Raw genomic sequence first — 20674 nt, 5'->3', positions numbered from 1 at the left:
AAACATCACTGTAAAATGTACCCTGGACTGGAAAAGACCTGAGGTTCTAAGCCGGTATCTCTCCTTTGCTCCTCAATTTTCCAGTCTGCAAAGTGAGAAGACTAGATTAGCTGATTTCTAAATTCTGTGACTCAACACATTAGGGGAAAGTGGCCCAGAAAGAGAACCAAATGTTCTATTTATTGACTTCTTTGCTTTCAACTTAAACCATAATTGAGATTTAAAAGACAATAAAAGACTCATTATCTAGGTTTATTTTCTATGATAAGTGAGCCAGGACTATTTTTACGCTTGTATTTCTATGCCTGCCTTTCAATGCCTAGTTGCTTTACAGACACTTCTAATGTTGAAACTTCTTCTTTTTCCAGTTGCCTGTCATTTCTCATACTCTTTTGAAATAAAGCTTTCAGAGCACTGTTGTGTGTGCATACTTTTTTAATCTAATACCTGCTTTTTTTTTTTAGATGTTTAAAAAAGAATGTTAGCTTGCCTTTTTTTTAATGTTTTATTGTGTTTTTGGTGAAAGCTTACATAGCAAAATAGATGCTCATTTAACAATTTCTATACATATTGTTCAGTGACACTGGTTACATTTTTCACAATACATCAGCATTCTCATTATTTCTATTCTGGTTGCTCTGTCTTCCTTAATCTAGTTTTCCTGTCTGCCTTACCTTCTCATGTTTGATCTGGGAAAATATTTACCGTTTGGTCTCACCCAGAGGATTATTTAGAGGAGCACAGTGCTCACAGGTGATATGATTTATTTTATGGGCCAATCTGTCATCTGGCCGAAAGGTGGCCTCTGCGAGTGGTTTAAGTTCCAGGTTTAAAGGGTATCCCAGGGCGATAGTCTTGGGACTTCATCCAGTCTCTACGTTCACTTGCATTCTTACAGGCCTCTTTCCAGGCAAGCTGCATTATAAGTTACTAATTAAAGATCTGTATCAGAGGATATAGAGATAGGTTCCTAAAGACACCTGTATTTGTTTCAGTTTTTAACTAATGTTTTAAGTTCCTGGAGTACAAAACCAATGTCGTATTTCTTTACAAACCCAAAAGTACCTACATAAAAAAAAAATAGGTGCCTAAAAAACCGTTATAGTAGCTACATAAATGAGAAGCCAGGCAGCCCAGCTTTTATAAACAACAGCATCTTGTATAAAGGATTCTGCCAATGCAAATAGTATTACTCTAAGCAAAATATGGGCATAAGTGTATTTCTGTACTAAGAGAACTTGAAATTAATTCATCCAATTCATATGGAGAATTTGGCATTCTGTTGGACATTTCAAATCATAAATAAATTCTTCGTATTTATTTGGGAGTAAAGCCAAGAACCCTTTTTTAACATCTTAAGTTCTGCAAGTACTCAGGTAGTACTTTACGCTAAGTACACTAACATCATTTGGTAATATCCTCATCAATATTTTACAAAGAAAATACCTTCTCCACGCTCTGAGTCCTACAAATACGCTCTCCCTGAGAAATTTCATCTCTGAGAGAATAGCTATCGGTCTGGCATTAACACTAGCTAACGCAAGCTGCAAGTCAAAAGCCAAGAGTCACAAATAAATTTGGTTTGTTTATCCCCATAAAAACCAAACACATGAAGCTTTTCCTAATATAACATATATAGCTAAAACACCCTAATTTAAACAATTAGCTAATACAACTTCTTTCTACTCTTTTCTCATGTCAGATTCATTTATTAGTTGTTATTGCAGCAACACATTTCAATATATTTAAAAATAGAGTTTATATAGCTGAAGCTCAATCTCTCAAAGGACACAGTGTCCAACTGCAATACAGCAACTAACAAAAATATTTGAAGTTAAGTCATGTTCCTATCAATACATTTTCTAAGACTATTACTGCTGCATCCTACAGAAGTCAGAAAAGTAAAGATTTCCCAGGACTCTGGAACCAAAGTTTGTTTAGAATCAATATTAAGGCCAAAAACTAGTGTACCAAAGAAAGGCGAGTTTCAGGTGTCTGACATGCAAATTCAAACCTAATAAAAATGTCAACAGAGCTGAAAAATCTGATTCCAGGAGACAAAGTGACTGGAAAATCCAGCTATATGTAACCATGCCCTTTTCTTCCTGGACAGGCTGAGAAAGATAACCTCAGAGACTAGCGGCCAAGAGTGAAAAGAAAACACATGGCACTCTCCCCCATGGCTCTTCGCTCTAAAGAAAGTAATATTTATGGCTTCCGTATGATACAAATTGCTCAGGAAAACACGGTAGCTACGAGAACCTCCCCAAAGAGCCTTCCCTTCTTGTCTCCCTCTAGCTGATCTTTTCCTTTTCATAATTAAGTTTTCATGGAATCTTAATAACTAAGAGCTTTTGTGGAATATGGCTGATTATGTCTCTGAAGGTGACCTTTGTAGGGGTTGTCAAAGAAAAGAATTAGAAGAAGAAAGGCATCATGGATTGAATTGTGTCCCCCAAAAATATCTGTTAATTTGGCTAGGCCATGATTCCCAGGACTGTGTGATTGGTCCACCATTTTGTTATCTGACATGATTTTCCTATGTGTTGTAAATCCTATTTCTATGATGTTGATGAGATGGGATTAGCGGCAGTTACATTAATGAGCCAGGACTCAATCTAAAAGACTGGATTGTGTCTTGAGCCAATCTCTTTTGAGATGTAAGTGAGAGAAGTGAGCAGAGAGACACAGGGACCTCATACCACCATGAAACAAGAGCCAGGAAAACGGCGTGTCCTTCAGACCCAGGGTCCCCGCGTTGAGAAGCTCCTTGACCTGGGAAGATTGATCACAAGGACCTTCTTCCAGAGCCAACAGAGAGAAAGCCTTCCCCTGTAGTTGACACCCTGAATTTGGACTTCTAGCCTACTAGACTGTGAGTGAATAAATTTTTCTTTGTTAAAGCCATCCACTTGCAGCATTTCTATTATAGCAGCGCGAGATAACTAAGACAAAAGGGAAAGCTGGGCACTAATCTCCGTCACTTTAGGGTGCCTGCTGCTGTGCTGCCAGGCTCACACAGCAGAAAGTGATTTCGTGTTTTGATTTGATTCTCTGGGGTTATTTATCTTATCAGGTACATGCCCCTAACCCAGCTATTAAGTGAGGAATGCAAGAATTTTTATCTAGTGGTACCTACTTTCACAAATGGATGTTAAGATATAAAACTCTTTCTCAGACTCCTTTAATGAACAGATCTGGTAATATGTGGTATAGCCTTTATGGAAGGCAGTTTGGCAATATATGCCTGGCATGTAATAGGCACCCAATACATTATTTAATGAACTAATGAATCGTTGAAATGTGCTTTCCTTGGAGCCATGTAATTCCATCTCTAGAAGATAGCTTAAGGGATAACTATATAACTTCAAAAGATATACAGCAATAAACTGGAAGCATCTAAATCTGAAAGGATTAGCTTCATTATGGCAGACCCATAATAATGAAATATTAGGCCATCATTAAAAATGAAATGTTATGCCATCGCTTAAAATGAGAGCAATATTTGTGTTCACTATAAAAATTCGCAATACATTTTAAATGAACAAAAAAAGTCAGAAAATAGCATGACTCTATTTTAAGTGTATCTTTCGCATACACATTATGTATGTCCACCACTCCTTATTTGAAACCTCTGGGACCAGGTTATGATTTGAGAATTCATATTTTTTCATAGTTAAGAAAGCTAATACTGTACATAGACCATATATTTTGCAATATCCCCTGTGGGGTCTCAGGCATGCCACATGATTCTGCAAAGAAATAGATTAAGTTTTTATACTAAATGGCCTAGTAAAGACTAAAAATAGCCTTACATCAATTCGGGTCAGATTTTGCCACCCAAGGGAGTTTGCAACAAACTTAGGAAAATCTTTTTGGATTTTGGAACTACAGATAAAGGATGGTAGACCCGCATACATTTTAAAAAAGAATTTTTTTTTTTAAGCTTGAAAAATACATACCAAATATTAGTGATTATTATTTCTGGGTGTTGAAATTATGGGGGTAATTTTGCTCATTTTCTAAGCTGTTTATGACAAACACACATTACACATTTATAATAAGAAAAAAGTCAACAGGATCTACAGGCAGTACCAGATCATGAATGAGTTCTGTTCCTAAGTCTGTCTATAAAACGAATTTTTACTTAGGTTGGAACACTTAGGTACAGCTTGTATCTAACATCAGTTAGTCAATGTTTTAGTATATAGTATAAAAAAACATTAAAGAAACACTTCCAGATACACTAAACATCTTTAACACAATAACACAGTAATAATGTTTTGATACGTATTGCAAAGTAGCACCCGTTTGTTACTACGAACCACTGTATGTACCTTGAATTTTCAATTCAACAGGCTTTGGTTCCTAACTACGGTTGTACGTAAATCGGACAGTAACTGGGGGACTGCCTATACGTTAAATCACTTTTTAACTTTTAGAAAACTAGATATACAATAAAAATTCTGTGAGGACCTTAGGGAGACTGCCTACCTCAATATAGGGAGCAGATTCTAGAATACAGTTACTCGATGCATAAATACGAGGAGTTAAGATTGTGGAGTATCAGAAAATGTTGCAGGCTACTCTGACTGAGATCTGATAATAAGCCCTCATGTCATATAGCAGATTAAAAAATTGTAAGCCAAATAAACTATTGTCTTAGTTATCTAGTGCTGCTATAACAGAAAAACCACAAGTGGATGGCTTCAACAAACAGAAGTTTATTCACTCAGTCTAGTAAGCTAGTAGTACAAATTCAGGGTGTCAGCTCCAGGCGAGGGCTTTTCTCTGTCAGCTTTGGAGGAAGGTCCTCGTCATCAATCTTCTCCTAGACTAGCGGCTTCTCTGTGCAGGAACCCCAGGTCCAAAGGATGCGCTTTGCTCCCAGTGCTTCTTTCCTGGTGGTATGAGGTCTCCCACTTTCTGCTTGCTTCCTTTTCCTTTTATCTCTTGTAAGATAAGAGGTAGTACAGGCCACGCCCAGGGAAACTCCCTTTACATTGGATAGGGGATGTGACCTGAGCAAGGGTATTACATCCCATCCTAGTGCTCTTTAACTACAGGCAGAGATTATGATTTATAACACACAGGAAAATCACAAAGCGGAGGGCAACTACACAATAGTAGGAATCACGGTCTAACCAAGTTGACACATATTTTTAGGGGACACAATTCAATTGATGACAATCACCCAAGGAGAGGCTTTCACCTCTGGATTACTGATCTTTAATTTATTCTACCTGGATAGATCAAAAGCCTAATTTATCCCGTTTTCCAAAAGGGCAAATCTCAACTCTTCTCAAATTTCAGACTTACAAGTTAACTGCACAGTCTATCGAAATTGCACCTCAGGGCAAAGAGAGGTATGACGTCATCTACCTCCACATAAATCAGTCATTATTACCTCTTCCCTCAGGTCCAATGTCCATCAACTGACACCTAATATTCCAGATGTGTGCCAGAAGTTTAACCCCTAGCTTAAATCCCCTCCATGTTTACCAAAAGCTCAGCTGAACCAAAAATACTAACATTCAGAGTGAACTCATTAAAACATACCAAGCCCAACCAAGTTCCATTATATTCTAAAAATATAATGCTGCATCAAATGAGAAACAGGTAGCAACTAAATCTTGTCATATTGTAAAATTTGCCACCTCCCCAAATTTTAGTGACTTGCAACTTGCTATGAGGCTAGTAACTTATATTAAAGGTTTTTGTAAGAAACAATCCCACAAAACTTATCACTGCATCAAAGATGTCTTTAAAGGATATTTTAGATATCCTTTTTTATGAAGAGCTATCCAAGGAGAAATGTCCATTTGATCTTTATACCAAAACAACTGTGATTTTCATAATCAATTGTCTCTTCTTATGTCAGAGAAAGTGAATTGTATATTTCATAAGCTTTTTGTGTCACTTGCTAGAGAGCTTAAATCTAAATTTTTGAGTCATTCTCAGCACGCATTATAGCTAAGCTATTAAACTTTTAGCCTTATTCCTGAATTCACTTGCCCCTCATTCTTGGCTTCCTTTTTTTGCCTCATTTTTAACTTGTACTATTTGGTGGCATAGTGGTTAAAGTGCTCGGCTGCTAACCAAAATGTCAGTGGTTCGAATCACCAGCCGCTACACAGCGGAGAAAGATATGGCTGTCTGCTTCCATAAAGATTTACAGCCTTGGAAGCTCTATGGGGCAGTTCTCCTCTGTTCTACAGGGTTGCTATGAGTCATAATCAACTCAAGGACAATGGATTATTTCACCATACTTTAGGTATCCCTTTGCACACAAGGCAGAAAATACATAATATGCTGTTTAATATTTTTACAACTTAATTGTTTTTATTTTTCCACATTATTCTTATCACTCCTGACATACAGGGTCGCTGTGAGTTGGAACTGACTTGATATCAACGGGTTTGGTTTGGTCATCTGACATATTATATATTCACTTGTTTATTTATTGTCTGTCTCCCCACTAGAAGGTAAGAAAGCTCCATGAGGGTTGTTGTTAGGTGCCGTGGAGTCAGTTCCAACTCACAGTGACCCTATGTACAACAGAACAAAACACTGCCCAGTCCTGCACATCCTCACAATCGTTGCTATGCTTGAGCCTATCCTTGCAGCCACTGTGTCAATCCATCTCACTGAGAGTCTTCCTCTCTTTCTCTGACCCTCTACTTTACAAAGAATGAGGTCCTTCTCCAGGGTCCCTCCGGATAACCTGTCCAAAGTACATGAGACAAAGTCTCGCTATTCTTGCTTCTAAGGAGCATTCTGGCTGTATTTCTTCAAAGACAGGTTTGTTCGTTCTTCTGGCAGTCCATGGTATATTCAATATTCTTCTCCAACACCATAATTCAAATGTATCAAGTCTTCTTTGGTCTTCCTTATTCACTGTGTCCAGCTTTCACATGCATATGAGGCAACTGAAAATACCAGGGCTTGGGTCAGGTGCGCCTTAATCCTCAAAGTAACATCTTCGAATTTTTAACACTCTGAAGAGGTCTTTTACAGATTTTCCCGATGCAATACTTCATTTGATTTCTCAGCTGCTGTTTCCATGGGCGTTGACTGTGGATCCAAGTAAAACGAAATCCTTGACAACTTCAATCTTTTCTCCATTTATCATGATGTCGCATTATTGGTCCAGTTTGTACTGAGGCATAATCCATACCGAAGGCTTTGGTCTTTGATCTTCATCAGTAAGTGCTTCAAGTCCCCTTCACTTTCAGCAAGAAAGTTGTATCATCTGCATATCGCTGGTTGTTAATAAGTCTCCAATCCTGATGCCCGTTCTTCTTCATACAGTCCAGCTTCTCAGATTATTTGCTCAAAACACAGATTGAGTAAGTATGGTAAAAGGATGGAGCCCTTGTGGCACAGTGTTAAGGGTTATGGCTGCTAGCCAAAAGGTTGGCAGTTTGAATCCATCAGCCATTCCTTGGAAACCCTATGGAGCAGTTCTACTCTGTCCAATAGGGTTATTAAGAGTCAGATCAACTCGAGGACAATGGGTTTGGTTTTTGCTTTGGTTTAGTGAAAAGATATAATCCTGACGGACACTTTTCCTGGTTTCAAACCAAGTAGTATCCCCTTGTTTTGTTCCAACAACTGCTTCTTGGTCTATATATAAGGTTCTTCATGAGGGTAGGGACATTGTTTTGTTCACTGCTGGATCCCCAGCATCTAGGATTGTGTTTGCACACTACATTAGTAATACTTACAAAATGTAATGGTCATAAAAGCAGACTAACTATAGCTTATGCCATATTATTACATAACAGAATTTTAAGTGAAAATTGATCCTCAGTCTTTGACATTTTGGGATTAGTCTGAAAGAGATCATACGTACTTAAAGAGAAATCCCACTATTTGGAAATGTTCTATAAGCCTACAAAAGCAAGATTGATTGGTCTAATTCTGAACACTTTCACCTAAGGAAATACTTGGAAATATAAAAAATACACTATGGACAAAGACCTTGATAAAACTTATTTACAATAGAAAAAAATCTAAAAATAGCAAAATATCTACTACAGAAATATTTAAGCATATAATATAGCCACATCATGTTGTACATATAGTCATTAAAAATTATTTATGAAGGTTTTAATAACTTGGAAAAACAATGATGACTTTAAATGAAAAAAGCAGAGGATATTTAAAAGCTCCCATATATACTGTGAATCCAATATAAACAAACAAGTCAACAAAACAAAAAAAGACTGGTAGTAAATAAGCCAACATACTATAAATATTAATGTAATGGTCTTTACCTCAGAGATGTGCAACTGAAAATTATTTCCTTGCTTCTATACTTTCCAAGCTTTGTATATTTTACAACAAAAAAAGGTCAATTTTTCTATCCAAAGATGACAAAAGTCTGCTACTGTCATTAAAATCTTTAAAAATGCTGTTCATTTTCTACAGGAAAACAAGCTTTTTTTTTTGCAACATAAAATAACAAAGCATTACTAAAGATAAATACTTTACCTTCACTGCCACGTGAAGTTTTGCTGTTTTCTTGGATGGTCCTGAGGCTTCATATGTTGTGCCATCCACATCTACAGACATTGTGAAAACAGGGGCATGAACAGGGCCAGATTGAGATAAGAGCTTATACTGAAGCCCGGGCCTGATCTGATTTAGCCTCATTAGTGCATTCATTAGGTCTATTGCTTTACTGTCCAGAACTGTTAAAGAAAGAGGAGTGGGATCAGAAATGAACCAGAAAGTCATTTTTGCTTTAATCTGTATATTTATAGGTAATCTTTTTTTTTTTTTTTTTAGTAATCAGTATGAATTCATAAGTTTTTCAAAAAGCAAGACTTTCAAAAGGCACACACAAGGGTAAGTCAAAAAAAGTTTTGCTTCAAAATCAGAAAAACCTTTATTAAACAGAAATATCAAAATGTGAAGCTACTGTCTCTTGCTATATCCTCCGTCTAGGTCTATACACTTCTGCAGGTGGTGTTTCCAACTCTCTAAGAAGAATTCTGCACTCTTCGATTTACACTATGTCAAAACAGCAGTTTTGGCATCCTCGAGGGACTCAAATCATGTTCCTTTTAAACGTCCTTTGAGTTTGGGGCGGAGGGGGGAGAAGTCTAAAGGGCAAGGTCAGGGCTATAGGGCAGATGGGGTAAGGTTTCCCAATGAAATTCTCGCAGGAAAACCCTTGCTACCCTTGAAGAATGAGCAGATACGTTGTCATAATGGGAAAAAATTCCTCCTCCATGCCACTTTCCTGGCCTTTTTCTTACAAAAGCAGTTTTCAATTTTCTTAAAACTTCTTCATAATAAGCCCCTGAGAATTGTCTTGTGTCCTTCAAAAAAATCTATCAAGATTACCACTTTGGAATCCCAAAATACAGTTGCCCTAACCTCAGTGGCCTTCTCTCTCGGCTCATCTTTTGAGGTCTTTCCAATCTTAAAACGCCTGATCCATCTAAAAACTGTTGTTTTATGTAGGGCAGCATTCTCATAAACTCACTGCAAAGCTTCAGTGATTTGGGAAGATGTCCACTTGAGTTTTGTTAAAAATTTGGTATTAGCCCTGACCTCAAAATTGTTTTTTTTTTCCCCATGGCACAAAAAGTCTCCTTTTTATTGAAGGCACCCTAACGAGATTTAGACAAGCGTATTACTGAAAAGAACTTGTCTGCAGCATCCACTGATCGCAGAGACACGTTTAAGAACGTTTTATTTGGAATAAACTCGTGCATGTATGAACCGGAACCCTAGTAGCAATACTTTTTGACTTACCCTCATACAAATTAACTTCACTTCCTAAGTAATTCTGAAATTACTTTTAAAGTTATTATGCTACCAAATTTTTAAAAACAACCTGCGTTACTATATGTATACATTAATTTTAACTCTTCAATATTAATGTATTTTAAGCAATGGGGTATAACAACAGAGAAGAAAGTCATAATCATCAACTCCTCAGTTAAGATCTATTCTCAAAAGTTTAATTCAAATCAATCACATTCTTCCTTTTTATAATTTTTATTTTCCTATCTAAGGCAATAAATCTTTTCTCGTTCACATCTGTTATAGCAAAAAGAAAATTAAGAATGAAATTTTTACACACTTTTCCTTAAGTTTCGTTTCATCTTTTTATTGGGATCTTTATCATCCCCCAATCCATCCTCAAATGGCCTCTTCAGAGCTGAAGACCCAGCACCTAAAAAAAAAAGAGAGAGAGAGAAAGAGGGATTCATTACAGTCAAAACGGTGCTTCTACTTGCTCTACAAAATGTATCTATTATGTTCAGGTGAGAAAATCTTAAGAATCACAAGCACCATACAACTTTTTCAGTGATCAAATAAATTATCAGATTTATGATCTTGTAACTGCAAAAATTTTGAAAGCAAATCTTGAAACAGTTTAATATTATCCTTTTTTTATAAATGTTTTTCCATTTATTCATATGTACACATACAAATATCTGTGTATATATTCACACGTGTATATACATGAACAGAAAAACATCTGAAGAATACAGCTGGCCCTCAATATCCGTAGGTTCTGCATCCATGAATTCAACCAACCACAGATGGGGAAAAAAAAGTTCCAAAAAGCAAAATTTGAACTTTCTGCACACTGAGCACTACACTGAATCCACTTAGCCTCTACAAGCACTACTGTGAGGGGGTTGAGGAGAGCGAGAGAAAGAAGTTTAAGGCCAGTAAGGGATGGACAGCAAGCTATGTAAAGCGCTAAGGCCTCAAGAACTTCAAGATCACATGGGAATCAGTACTGGCTGATGCTGAGTAGCATCAGTGTTCCCACAAAAGCTTAAGAAACTCAGGGAAGAGAAGGCTACCTCCAACAGCAAGTCTTCAATTGTGATGAAACAACCACTGACACAGCATTTACACTGTATTAAGTCTTACAGGTAATCTAGAGATGACTTAAAGTACGTAAGAGGGTGGGTGTAGATTATATGCAAGTACTATACCTTTTATACAATGGACTTGAGCATCCATGGATTTTGGTATCCACGGGGGTCCTGGAACCAATCAACGTCCCTCAGATAGAGAGGAACAACTGTATATATCAAAATGTTAGAGGTAGTTACCTCTGGTAGGATTTATTTTTACTTATGTCTTTTCAAATATTTCTATAATTTAATATTTATTAAATATATAAAGTCCCAGTTAAATCATATGCTTTTAGAAATCTGATTATTTATCAAACTATAAAATATTCTCCTGTCTGCCCAGTCAATGCTATTCAAGATTTTATAGTTCATCTCTTCCATGAAGCTCTCTTCAGCTTTTCTTTCGTATCAACTTTCTAAAAGAGTTTCTATAGTATCCGAAATATAAAGTACCATATGCGTTCTCGTATCACTGCCTGTTTCACAATATAGTTCTTGTGTGTCCTTAGAGCTCTTTAAAGGTCAAAGATATTTTCTCCCTGTCTTGTATCTTAAAAAACTATCAGAAAACTTAGAAACCACATAATACGTATGGAACAAAAACAAACTGAACTGATATTAATCAATTTCTTAGACAAGACAGCTAGTTAGTAACACTGTCAGGCACAAGGCAGGCACTCTGCTATCCAACTTACAAAGAATCATAGAGAAAAAGGTCATATAAGAACCTGTTTAAGTACTTTAAAGAACTTTGCATCTTCACAGATAACAGATGCAGAACATTCCTAACTTAAGCCTCTCTTAAAAAGTTTGTTGGGTTTTTTCCTAAAGGAAAGTTATACTCAAGAGATTCATGCCACAAGATTTTCAGATACTTCTAGCAAAAGCTTGCAATGGCATTGAGATTAACTACATATTCTCTGATCATCAAGATTTATTGTCCCTTGGGGTAAACACTGACTTCAGCTTTTGCTTGGGTCAATACTTACCACTCAGGTCAATCAATCTTGATGTTCTCCTCAACAGAAGGCAATATCTGCTTAGTACTGTATTTTATTTGCACTACATGAAACTGTGAGTGTGCCACTCTCCCAGAACGCAGTGTTTAGGAGATAAAAGTTAAAAAGGAACTGTGTCTATTCAATCAGTCTCCTGCTCATTAAGTTACATTAGAAGCAGCTCCCTGATTGCCTGGAAATCACAAACTGGCTTAAATCCACAAATGCATTCTCTAAATCCTCCAACTACATAAACAGCTCCACAGATGAAGCTTCATTCTACCACCTCAGCCACTGGAAAAAAGAGATAAAGTCATCATAATTGTGTCGTTAATAGTAATCGGGAAAAAAAAAAAGTTTATCATAATACTAATCTGAAAAAAAGGCTTACTTTACAAAAATAGGTTTAGTTTTCAATCTCTTCAATAACTAGTAAAGAGAAGCAATCATTTCTGAGGCAAAATTTCTGAGGAGAACATCTGAATTCTTACCACTGTTCTTGGTACTTTAGCTATATATATTCATTCATTTAATTCTTACAAGTACTCTATGAAGCCAGTATTTTTTATCATCCCATTAAAAATTCATTCATCAAAAAATCTTAATTGAGCATTTACCATGTGCAAGACCCTTTTTAGGTGCTAGACATAACAAGGAACAAAACAGTGTCCCTATTCTCAAAGAGCTTATGCTATAGTAGGAACTAATTACAGCATATCAGATGGCAGCAAGTTCAAATAACAAGAGATTGAGAAGGGTGTGTTCCTATTTTATACTGATGAGATGACCCTTTAATGAAGAACTGAAGAAAGTAAAAGAGTAAGCTATTCATCTACTTGGGGAAACAGAGTTCAAGACAGAGAAAACACCAAGTACAAAGGTCTTAAGACAGGAACGTGCTAAGAAACAGCATTAAGGCCTAAGTGGTTGGAGTGGTATGCACAAGGAGGGGTAAATGAGGAAAGCCAGATCACATAAGGCCGTATTCTCAACCCTAGCTGCCATTAACTTACCAAAAGAACTTTTACAAAATACCAAACTTCTACTTCCAGTGAGATAGAGTCATTAAATCAGAAGAGCCTTCTTGATGAGAATCACTAAGCTGAACAAAACGTAAAATAATTATCTGTTTCTAGACAATAAAGAATTATGGAATCCAGATTTGAGAGATGAAGGAAACCCAGCACTAGGGGCGCATTTCCCTCAGGGACATCTTCCAAATCCAGAAGAGGCCACTAAGAACTAAGCAAAATACTTTCCACAGGCTCTCAGGTCTCAGGGGTCCAAAACTGAAGTTCAAGAAGTACCACGAAGGGAATGTCTGGTAAATCCCCCCACACTCTGGATTGGATCTCTAAAGTATTACACAGTAAAAGTAAGATGAGCTGGAAATCGTCTAGACCTCACAAGGACTGAAGCCAGGCTTCAAGTCATCTTAATCCCTGATTGCATGGAAGTGATCTACCACTGCAGTTCCACTAGTCATCTCCCAGAAGCAAAGATAAATTCTCCCTGGAGGAAGATAACATTACTCTAGGGTTTAACTTCTCTATAATTTTTCATTTAAACTCTCTAGCACTCATAATAACCAGGCACATGAGAAAACAAGACACTGTAATCCAAAATCAAGAGAAACAGTGGACAACAGAAACAGACTCAAGAGGTAACCAGATGATAGAGTTTTAAAACCAGACTTTATTAAAAAGAGTGATTAGAATGTTCAAAAAAATAAAAGAATTTTGGCAGAAAATCTGAAACTATAAAAGAACCAAATGGAAATACTACAAATGAAAAATACAATATAAACTAAAGATTGTCAGGCCTACAAAGGGGAGCAGACAAATCCACAATAGAGGAGAGCTAACACACCTCTCTCAATAATTAATAAAAGAGACAGAAACAATTAGTACAGTATATAAGACTTGAACAACACAATGAACGAACATGACCTAACAGGTAAAGGACACTCTGACCAACAACTGCAGAACATACATACTTCTTAAGAGCATGAATCATTTACACAAACTGACCACGTGATGGGCTGTAAAATAAGTCTCAACAAATAGCAAAGGGAAGAAATCATACGAAGTATATTCTCAGATCACAGTTGAATAAGTGAAAATTCAAAAATGGGTAACTACAAAATCATTTATCTGGAAGTTAAGCAATGACATCTAAATGGCAATGGGTCAAAGAAGTGACAACAAATACTAATGCCAAAAAACACATAATGCACATAAATCTGTGCTTACAGGGAAATTTACAGTCTGAATAATACACAGTAAGAGGCTACAAAATCTACCATCTATCCACCCATCTTGAACAGTCAGAAAGAGAACAGCACATTAAACTAAAGAGCAGATATTAATGGAACAGAATACATCTAGTGCACCAGAACCTGTCTTTTGTAAACTGCTCACAAAAATCAGTGCATGACTGTTCATTGCTGCTTTACTTGTAATAGCCAAAAACTTGAAACATACAAAATGTCTTACAATAAACAAGTGGTTCAACAGTGGCTCATCCAAACCATGGAATACTACTCAGCAAGAAAAAGAAATGAACTATTGGTACATGGAATAAACTGGATGAATCTCAAGGGTATCATGCTGATTGGAAAAAAAAAAAACTTCAAAAGTCTCCTACTGTATAATTCCACAGGGGGGAGAGGGGTAGGTATGACTACAAAGGGATGGCTTGAGGGAGATTTTTGTGGTGATGGAACATTCTGTATCATTTGTGGTGATGGTTATACCAATCTACAGATTTGATAAAATGGCATAAAACTTACACACACTATTTTCTGGTTTTGATACTGTACTCTAGTTATGTAGGTGTAATCACCGGGAGAAACTGAGTCAAGGATTCAAGATAGCGACCTCTCTGTACTATCTTTGCAACTTCCCTGAATCCACAATTATTTCAAAGTAAATAGTTTTTTAAAAAAAAAAAGAAGAATTGCTGCTTCGTCGATAACATACTACACAGGTATAGTGAAGAAAGGAATTTGGATTTTGGACATCTTAAATGTGATATGTGTCCTAGATATCCATATGCAGATACTGACTTGGGTCTTGGTTCAAGGGGTTGTCTAGGCTGAAGATATAAATTTGGGAATCCTCCATGTGTATAAAGTATTTAAAGACAAAAGACTATATAATATCCCCTAAAGAGTCAGTGCAGATTGAGGAGAAAAGATGGACTGAGTTCTGGGATATTCAGAGGTCAGAAAGAAAAGGAGGAACAAACAAAGACAACTGAAGAGAGGTCAGTAGAGCTAGACGAACCAAGAAAAGGTAATAACCTGGAAGTCAAGTGAAAAAATGTGTTTCTAGTCAGAGTAGCTGAGAATACCAAATGTTGTTGAGGATAAACTGCAACAGGAACTATCACACACTGCTGGTATATGACCAACTTACTAGGTCATATACACAGAATGGATATATTGCAGCATATTCATAATGGATACTATATAGCTATCAAAATGAACAAACAATAGCTACATGCAGCAACATGAATGAATCCCAAACAATGCTAGACAGAAAGGAGCCAGTCACAAAAGAGTAAGTTCAGTATGCTTCTCTTTCTATAAAGTTCCAGGCAAAATCCAACTAAACTGTTTAAGAATGCTTACACAAGTGGCAAAGCTATAAAGGAAATCATCAAAAAACAGAAATGGTAGCTTCTTGGGGCAAGGAGGTGATGGAGAGGGATAAATGTGCATGGCTTCTGAGGGGTTGATAATGTTCTGTTTGTAACAGGGGGTGGGGTGTTGATTATACAGATTTTTTAAATGATTTTTTAAAAACTATTTTTTTATACTTTTATATGTTAATGTGCTATATTTCATAATAAAACAAATATAGGAGAAAAAGGAAAGTGTGTTCATCTATGTCAAATGTTGCTGAAAAGTTGACTAAGATGAGGACTGAAAACTGACCACTGAATTTAGCAATGTGAAGGTCGCAAAAGGCACTAAGGTAGGATGGTTAGGAAGAAAGCCTGCTTAGAGTAGGCTCGAAGAGAACAGGAAGTAAGGAGAGGGAGAAAGAAAGTATAGGTCTTTCCGGAAGTACTACAATAAAGGGGAGCAGAGAAACGGGACTCGCCTGGTGGGAGCTGTAGAATCACAGGAGGGTTTTGCTTTGATTTTGTCTTTCTGATGGGAGATATTACAGCAGGTATTTATGCTGATGAGAATGATCAGGTAGAACAGGGAAAAACTGATGCTGGCCAGAGAAGACAGCATTTATAGGCAAGAAGGGATGTGATGTAGTATACAAGTAGAAAGGTTGGTCTTAAGATAGTTTACCTATAGCCAAGGAAGAGAAGGCAAAGTATATGAGTAGATGCAGCTATGTTAGTAGATGGAGTGGTGACAACATGTAGTTCTCTTCTGAGAAAACAGAAGAAAACAAGGTCATTAGATAAGAGTACCAGGGTGGAAGAGAAGTATGAGATAAGAGAAGATGCTATCTAGGAATAATTATCTAGGAAAACTGGAGAACTCTAGAACTTACAGGATGACTGCCAGACAATACAAGTAGTCTACTTGAGGTCAGCATCACAGACGTAAAGTGCGAACAGTCAAGATGGCTGTATTTTTTCTCCAACCATGTTCAGTAACTTGGTATAGGCACAGAGTAGGAAGAGAGCTAGGTTTCACCAGGGTTAGAATTGTGTCAGATACAGAAGACCAAAGAAGTGAAGGTATATTCTAAAGAGTGATTACAATGACGGACCACAGAATACAAGCAGGGTAAGACCAGAATAAGAATGAGAAAGATGAGGGATGAGAAATGAAGGATGAAGATGAAAATGTGGTACAATGGTTAGATTAAAGAATTAGAGTTCTAAAGGTGCTAGGGTACTAGATAGAATGAGGACAAGAGCTGGTAGAAGAGTACCATTTATGGAGGGGGGGTATAGTCATCGGTGAAGACAAGGTCTAGGGTATGACCATAGAATGGGTAACTGAGGTAAGGTGGAAGACAAAATATTTGTGGGAGAAGAAATCAAGGAACTAAGAGGCCAGGGTCTTGAAAAAAATCGTCTGCATGCATACTGAAATCACGAAGAATTACTGGAGGAAAGTTTAAATGCAAATGTCAGGAAGGCAGGTCCTGAAAACATGAGGGAAAATACAGTAAGGGTCTGAAGACAATGGCCTGGGTTACATCATCTTCTAGCCAGCACAAAATAGTTAAATGACTTGCTCAAGGTCACGTAGCTAGTAAATGGTAGAGCTAAGATGGGAACACTGGCAGTCTGGCTCTATTTTACACTATAAATTGGCAGGCCAGAGGTTGAGAAAAAGATTTAAAGTTTAAAAAAAAAAATTAAGAGTCACATAACAGCAGATATGCATTTACTATCTAGTAAAGGAGGGAAAAAAAAAAACTACTATTGAATTTAAGAGACTGAAATAAATTTTTTTACTAATCATAAGAATACATGTATGTGGTCTGTGTGTGTGTGTGTATATACACGCATATTTTAGTCAATCTACAGAGAATGACTGGTGTCATATGACTTTGTGAATCCATTTCAATAATTCTTTGCCACTGTGTGAGGCCCTTTCCCCCAGAAGAAAATGACTTTCGTTCCACAAATATTTATTGAGCGTTAGTATGCTTGCAATAATGATGTAGTCCCTAGGATGTGATGGACTCCTTGCCCCTGAAGTGGTTTAAGGCAGTGATTCTCAAAACTTTTTGGTCTCAGAATCCCTTTACACTCTTAAACAATCATTGAAGCCCACAAAGAGCTTTTGTTTTGTGGGTATATCTATCAATATTTAACCTATTAGAAATTAAAACTTTTTTGTTGTTGTTTTAATACACAAGAAAATGTTCCACCAGCCATCAGAAAAATGGTGTCATCACACATTACATGTAGCCTCTTGGAAAACCGTACTGTAACACTCGTGAAACAAAGATTGAAAAAAGAAAAAAAAGTCTTAGTATTATTATGTAAACAGTTTTGACCTTGTACACTCCCTGAAAAAACTCTTTAGACCCACTGGAAGTCTGCTGCCTAAACAAATACATTGAGCCATGGCACTATTTTTTATACACAGAAAAGGTAGGTTTGGTCCCAGGTGAAGAATATCTCGAGTTAAACATCCCACTCTCCAGTATAACCAGAAATCAAAGAGGTTAATTTTATGTGTGTGTGTGTGGTATAGCAAGAGAGTGAGTGAATCTGTATTTGAGTATTTGCTACACTCCAGGCACTGAGTTGGGCATTTTAACCCAACAACAGTCAATACAGTAGGAAGTAATACTCCTATGGACAGAGATGAAGTAATTGTTCAAGACCTAAACCTAGTAGGCAGTGGAGCTATGACTGGAACCCAAGTCATACTGACCCAAAGCCTGTGTTCAGACTAGTATAAATAGATGATGGTGCTGAATTTTCCAATGTTCTTTTCTCCTGATTTTTGTTTTCTCTTTTTGTTTATATGACATTTCCAAGCATGACAAAAATCATCAAACTGTAACAGTGATAATCTCTTAGCTTATGACTCATCTCTTCTCCTTAAGTCTATGTAGTAATGGAATCTGGCCCACACAGACAAGTAAGTTTGTCACTAATAAGAATAAATGAAAGCAAGTTGTCACTGATAAGGAAAGAAGAGAAGCAAGTCAGAAAGAAACGCAATAAACTTTTTCACACGAGACTTAGATTAGCAATTATTAAGTTCTCTAAGCTCTAACAAGAGATGCATCCCATGACCATCCACCACTGCCAACCCCCAGACTGAATAAAAACCTTTCACACTCACCTTCTTTATCAGTAACTGACCAGGAATATTTCTGAAAAGGCTTACTAGATGGAAGAGGGTCCATCTCCAGTACTTTATAAATCTGGCCAAAGGCTGACAGTCTGAGTGCATGCTAAAGAACAAAACATTGTATTTATTGAAATTTCAACAGCCATTCATAAAACCCTTACAACATCTAAAACATTCATTAAATGTTGATACGATGATGGCAAACGCCTAACAGGCAAGAAAAAGATGTTTAAATAGAAAAATTCAGAAAAAAAGGTAAAAAATCTCTCTGTCTCCCAAAACCCAATAGCTTTCTTCCATACTGGGAGAGCCGGATTTTATTCCACATTCTCCAAAGGATAGGTTCTGATTTAAAAAAAAAAAAAAAATCTGTCTGATAAATCACAGTGATATACCCAGTCTTGTACCTGTGCACTGTGGGTAATATCTTCTTTTTGCTGAATGGTCATATAGCTCAGAGCATCTGTTGGGTCTCGCTCACAAGGATCATGAAGACCAGGACCACCTTTGGTAAGGGTAAAACACAGGTATCATTTAGAACTGAATTTACAATTCAGTAAATTAACACAAAAGAGAAAGAGGAAAAAAAAATAATAGGAACTAAGTCAACAATCTACTTAATTGAGTAAAAAGGACAATGTCATTTTCAATGTTAGCACTTAAATGTCCTCATTTTACTGCAAGTCACCTGCATATCTAACTAAGCCCAAAATTGAGTCTTAACTCTGATAATTTAGAAATAGCACAATGAATTATTCCAAATCTTTAGAGGAATTACATATAAAAAAATAAGACCTAATTTAGTATTTCCAAATTTAACACCAGGCTGCAAACAGAATGAACTTCATATATCTTAACGAAACATCTGCATTTTCAAATTCAGAGTTCTGGGTAAAGCAAACTCATAGCAGACACAATATCTTATTAGTACCTTTTATGTTAGTACATATAAAACACAAATAACATTAAAAGAGATTTTATAGCACTTTCCTAATACTCAAACATTCTAATAGCTAGAAACTCCATATGAAATCACTCCTATGCATCATTTTCCTGTATAGAGGACAAATTTAACACATATTTAGAAAAATAAAATGAGTTTTTTTCTGACTCTTCTGCCTCCAGAGTTTGAAACCCTTACCAGGAAGTAGTATTCCAGATGCCAAACACTCCATTACTCGTCTCAAGGCCTCCCCAGCGCCCAAAGGTCTATTACAAGTACCTATAGACTTTTCACATATAAGCTCTAGCGGCTAGAAGATATTAAATTACAAATTAGTACATGCACCAAGTGTTAAAAGGATTCCAGTTAAATGTGAGCTGACATTACTATCTACACGTGAGGCCAAAAAGTCAAAGTGAATTGCACATTTATGGCCCACTTAACTTTTCACCCACAGATGATTATTAACTTTTACCCCAGCCAGAGTTTTTAACTAAGCATTTTTGAGATAATATAATCAGAAGATATTTTTTGCTACAGAAACTTTTTCAGTTACCCCTAAAGGATCACTAAAGAAGCTGTGATCATCAAATTGATTTAACAAGGGTTTGACAACTCATATAAGTTAGTAATAGCTAATAACTAGTCAATGTACAAACCTAGACCACTTATCTCCCACTCAACTTAGGAAGCACTCAAAGTACAAATATCTCAAAATAAGAATAAGACTTCATTTCAGACTGTCCCAATCAGAATAAACAAAAAACTAAATCCCATGTTTAATAAACTAAAAACTCATAATACATCAAAATAATAACTGCTAGGTTAATTTATAAAAATCTTTACAGATTTATTTAAATTGTTTTATAATATCCTTAGTTGTGGTCTTGATTGGGTCGGACGTAATAATTTCCAAATTAAGGTTTGCAATATATACTATACACAATAACCAAAATCAGGTTAAGTATACTGCTTACCTGATGTCAATTACTAACATGAACTTATTTTTGAGTGTCTACACTCAAAGAGAAAGGGAAAGAAGGTA

General features: G+C 36.5%; 1 protein-coding gene across 8 annotated transcripts in view; it reads right to left on the bottom strand.

Annotated features, from left to right (window-relative positions):
* Positions 1 to 20674, bottom strand: part of STRBP (spermatid perinuclear RNA binding protein) — a 176860-nt gene that overhangs the window by 32676 nt on the left and 123510 nt on the right. For 7 of the 8 annotated variants that reach the window (XM_023544945.2, XM_023544946.2, XM_023544943.2 and 4 more), the window contains exons 8-12: positions 19828 to 19939; positions 19094 to 19191; positions 18678 to 18789; positions 10100 to 10192; positions 8497 to 8696 (exon numbers count right to left, since the gene is read on the bottom strand). In XM_023544945.2, the coding sequence (XP_023400713.1) occupies positions 8497 to 8696; positions 10100 to 10192; positions 18678 to 18789; positions 19094 to 19191; positions 19828 to 19939 (615 nt within the window). The remainder of the gene's footprint in view (positions 1 to 8496; positions 8697 to 10099; positions 10193 to 18677; positions 18790 to 19093; positions 19192 to 19827; positions 19940 to 20674) is intronic. The other variant, XM_023544947.2, reaches the window with a different exon arrangement.

Source organism: Loxodonta africana, chromosome 9 (assembly GCF_030014295.1).
Source record: "Loxodonta africana isolate mLoxAfr1 chromosome 9, mLoxAfr1.hap2, whole genome shotgun sequence".
NCBI classification, from domain to species: domain Eukaryota; kingdom Metazoa; phylum Chordata; class Mammalia; order Proboscidea; family Elephantidae; genus Loxodonta; species Loxodonta africana.
Note: the sequence above shows the minus strand (reverse complement) of the source record. Positions and strands in the feature narration are given on the sequence as shown.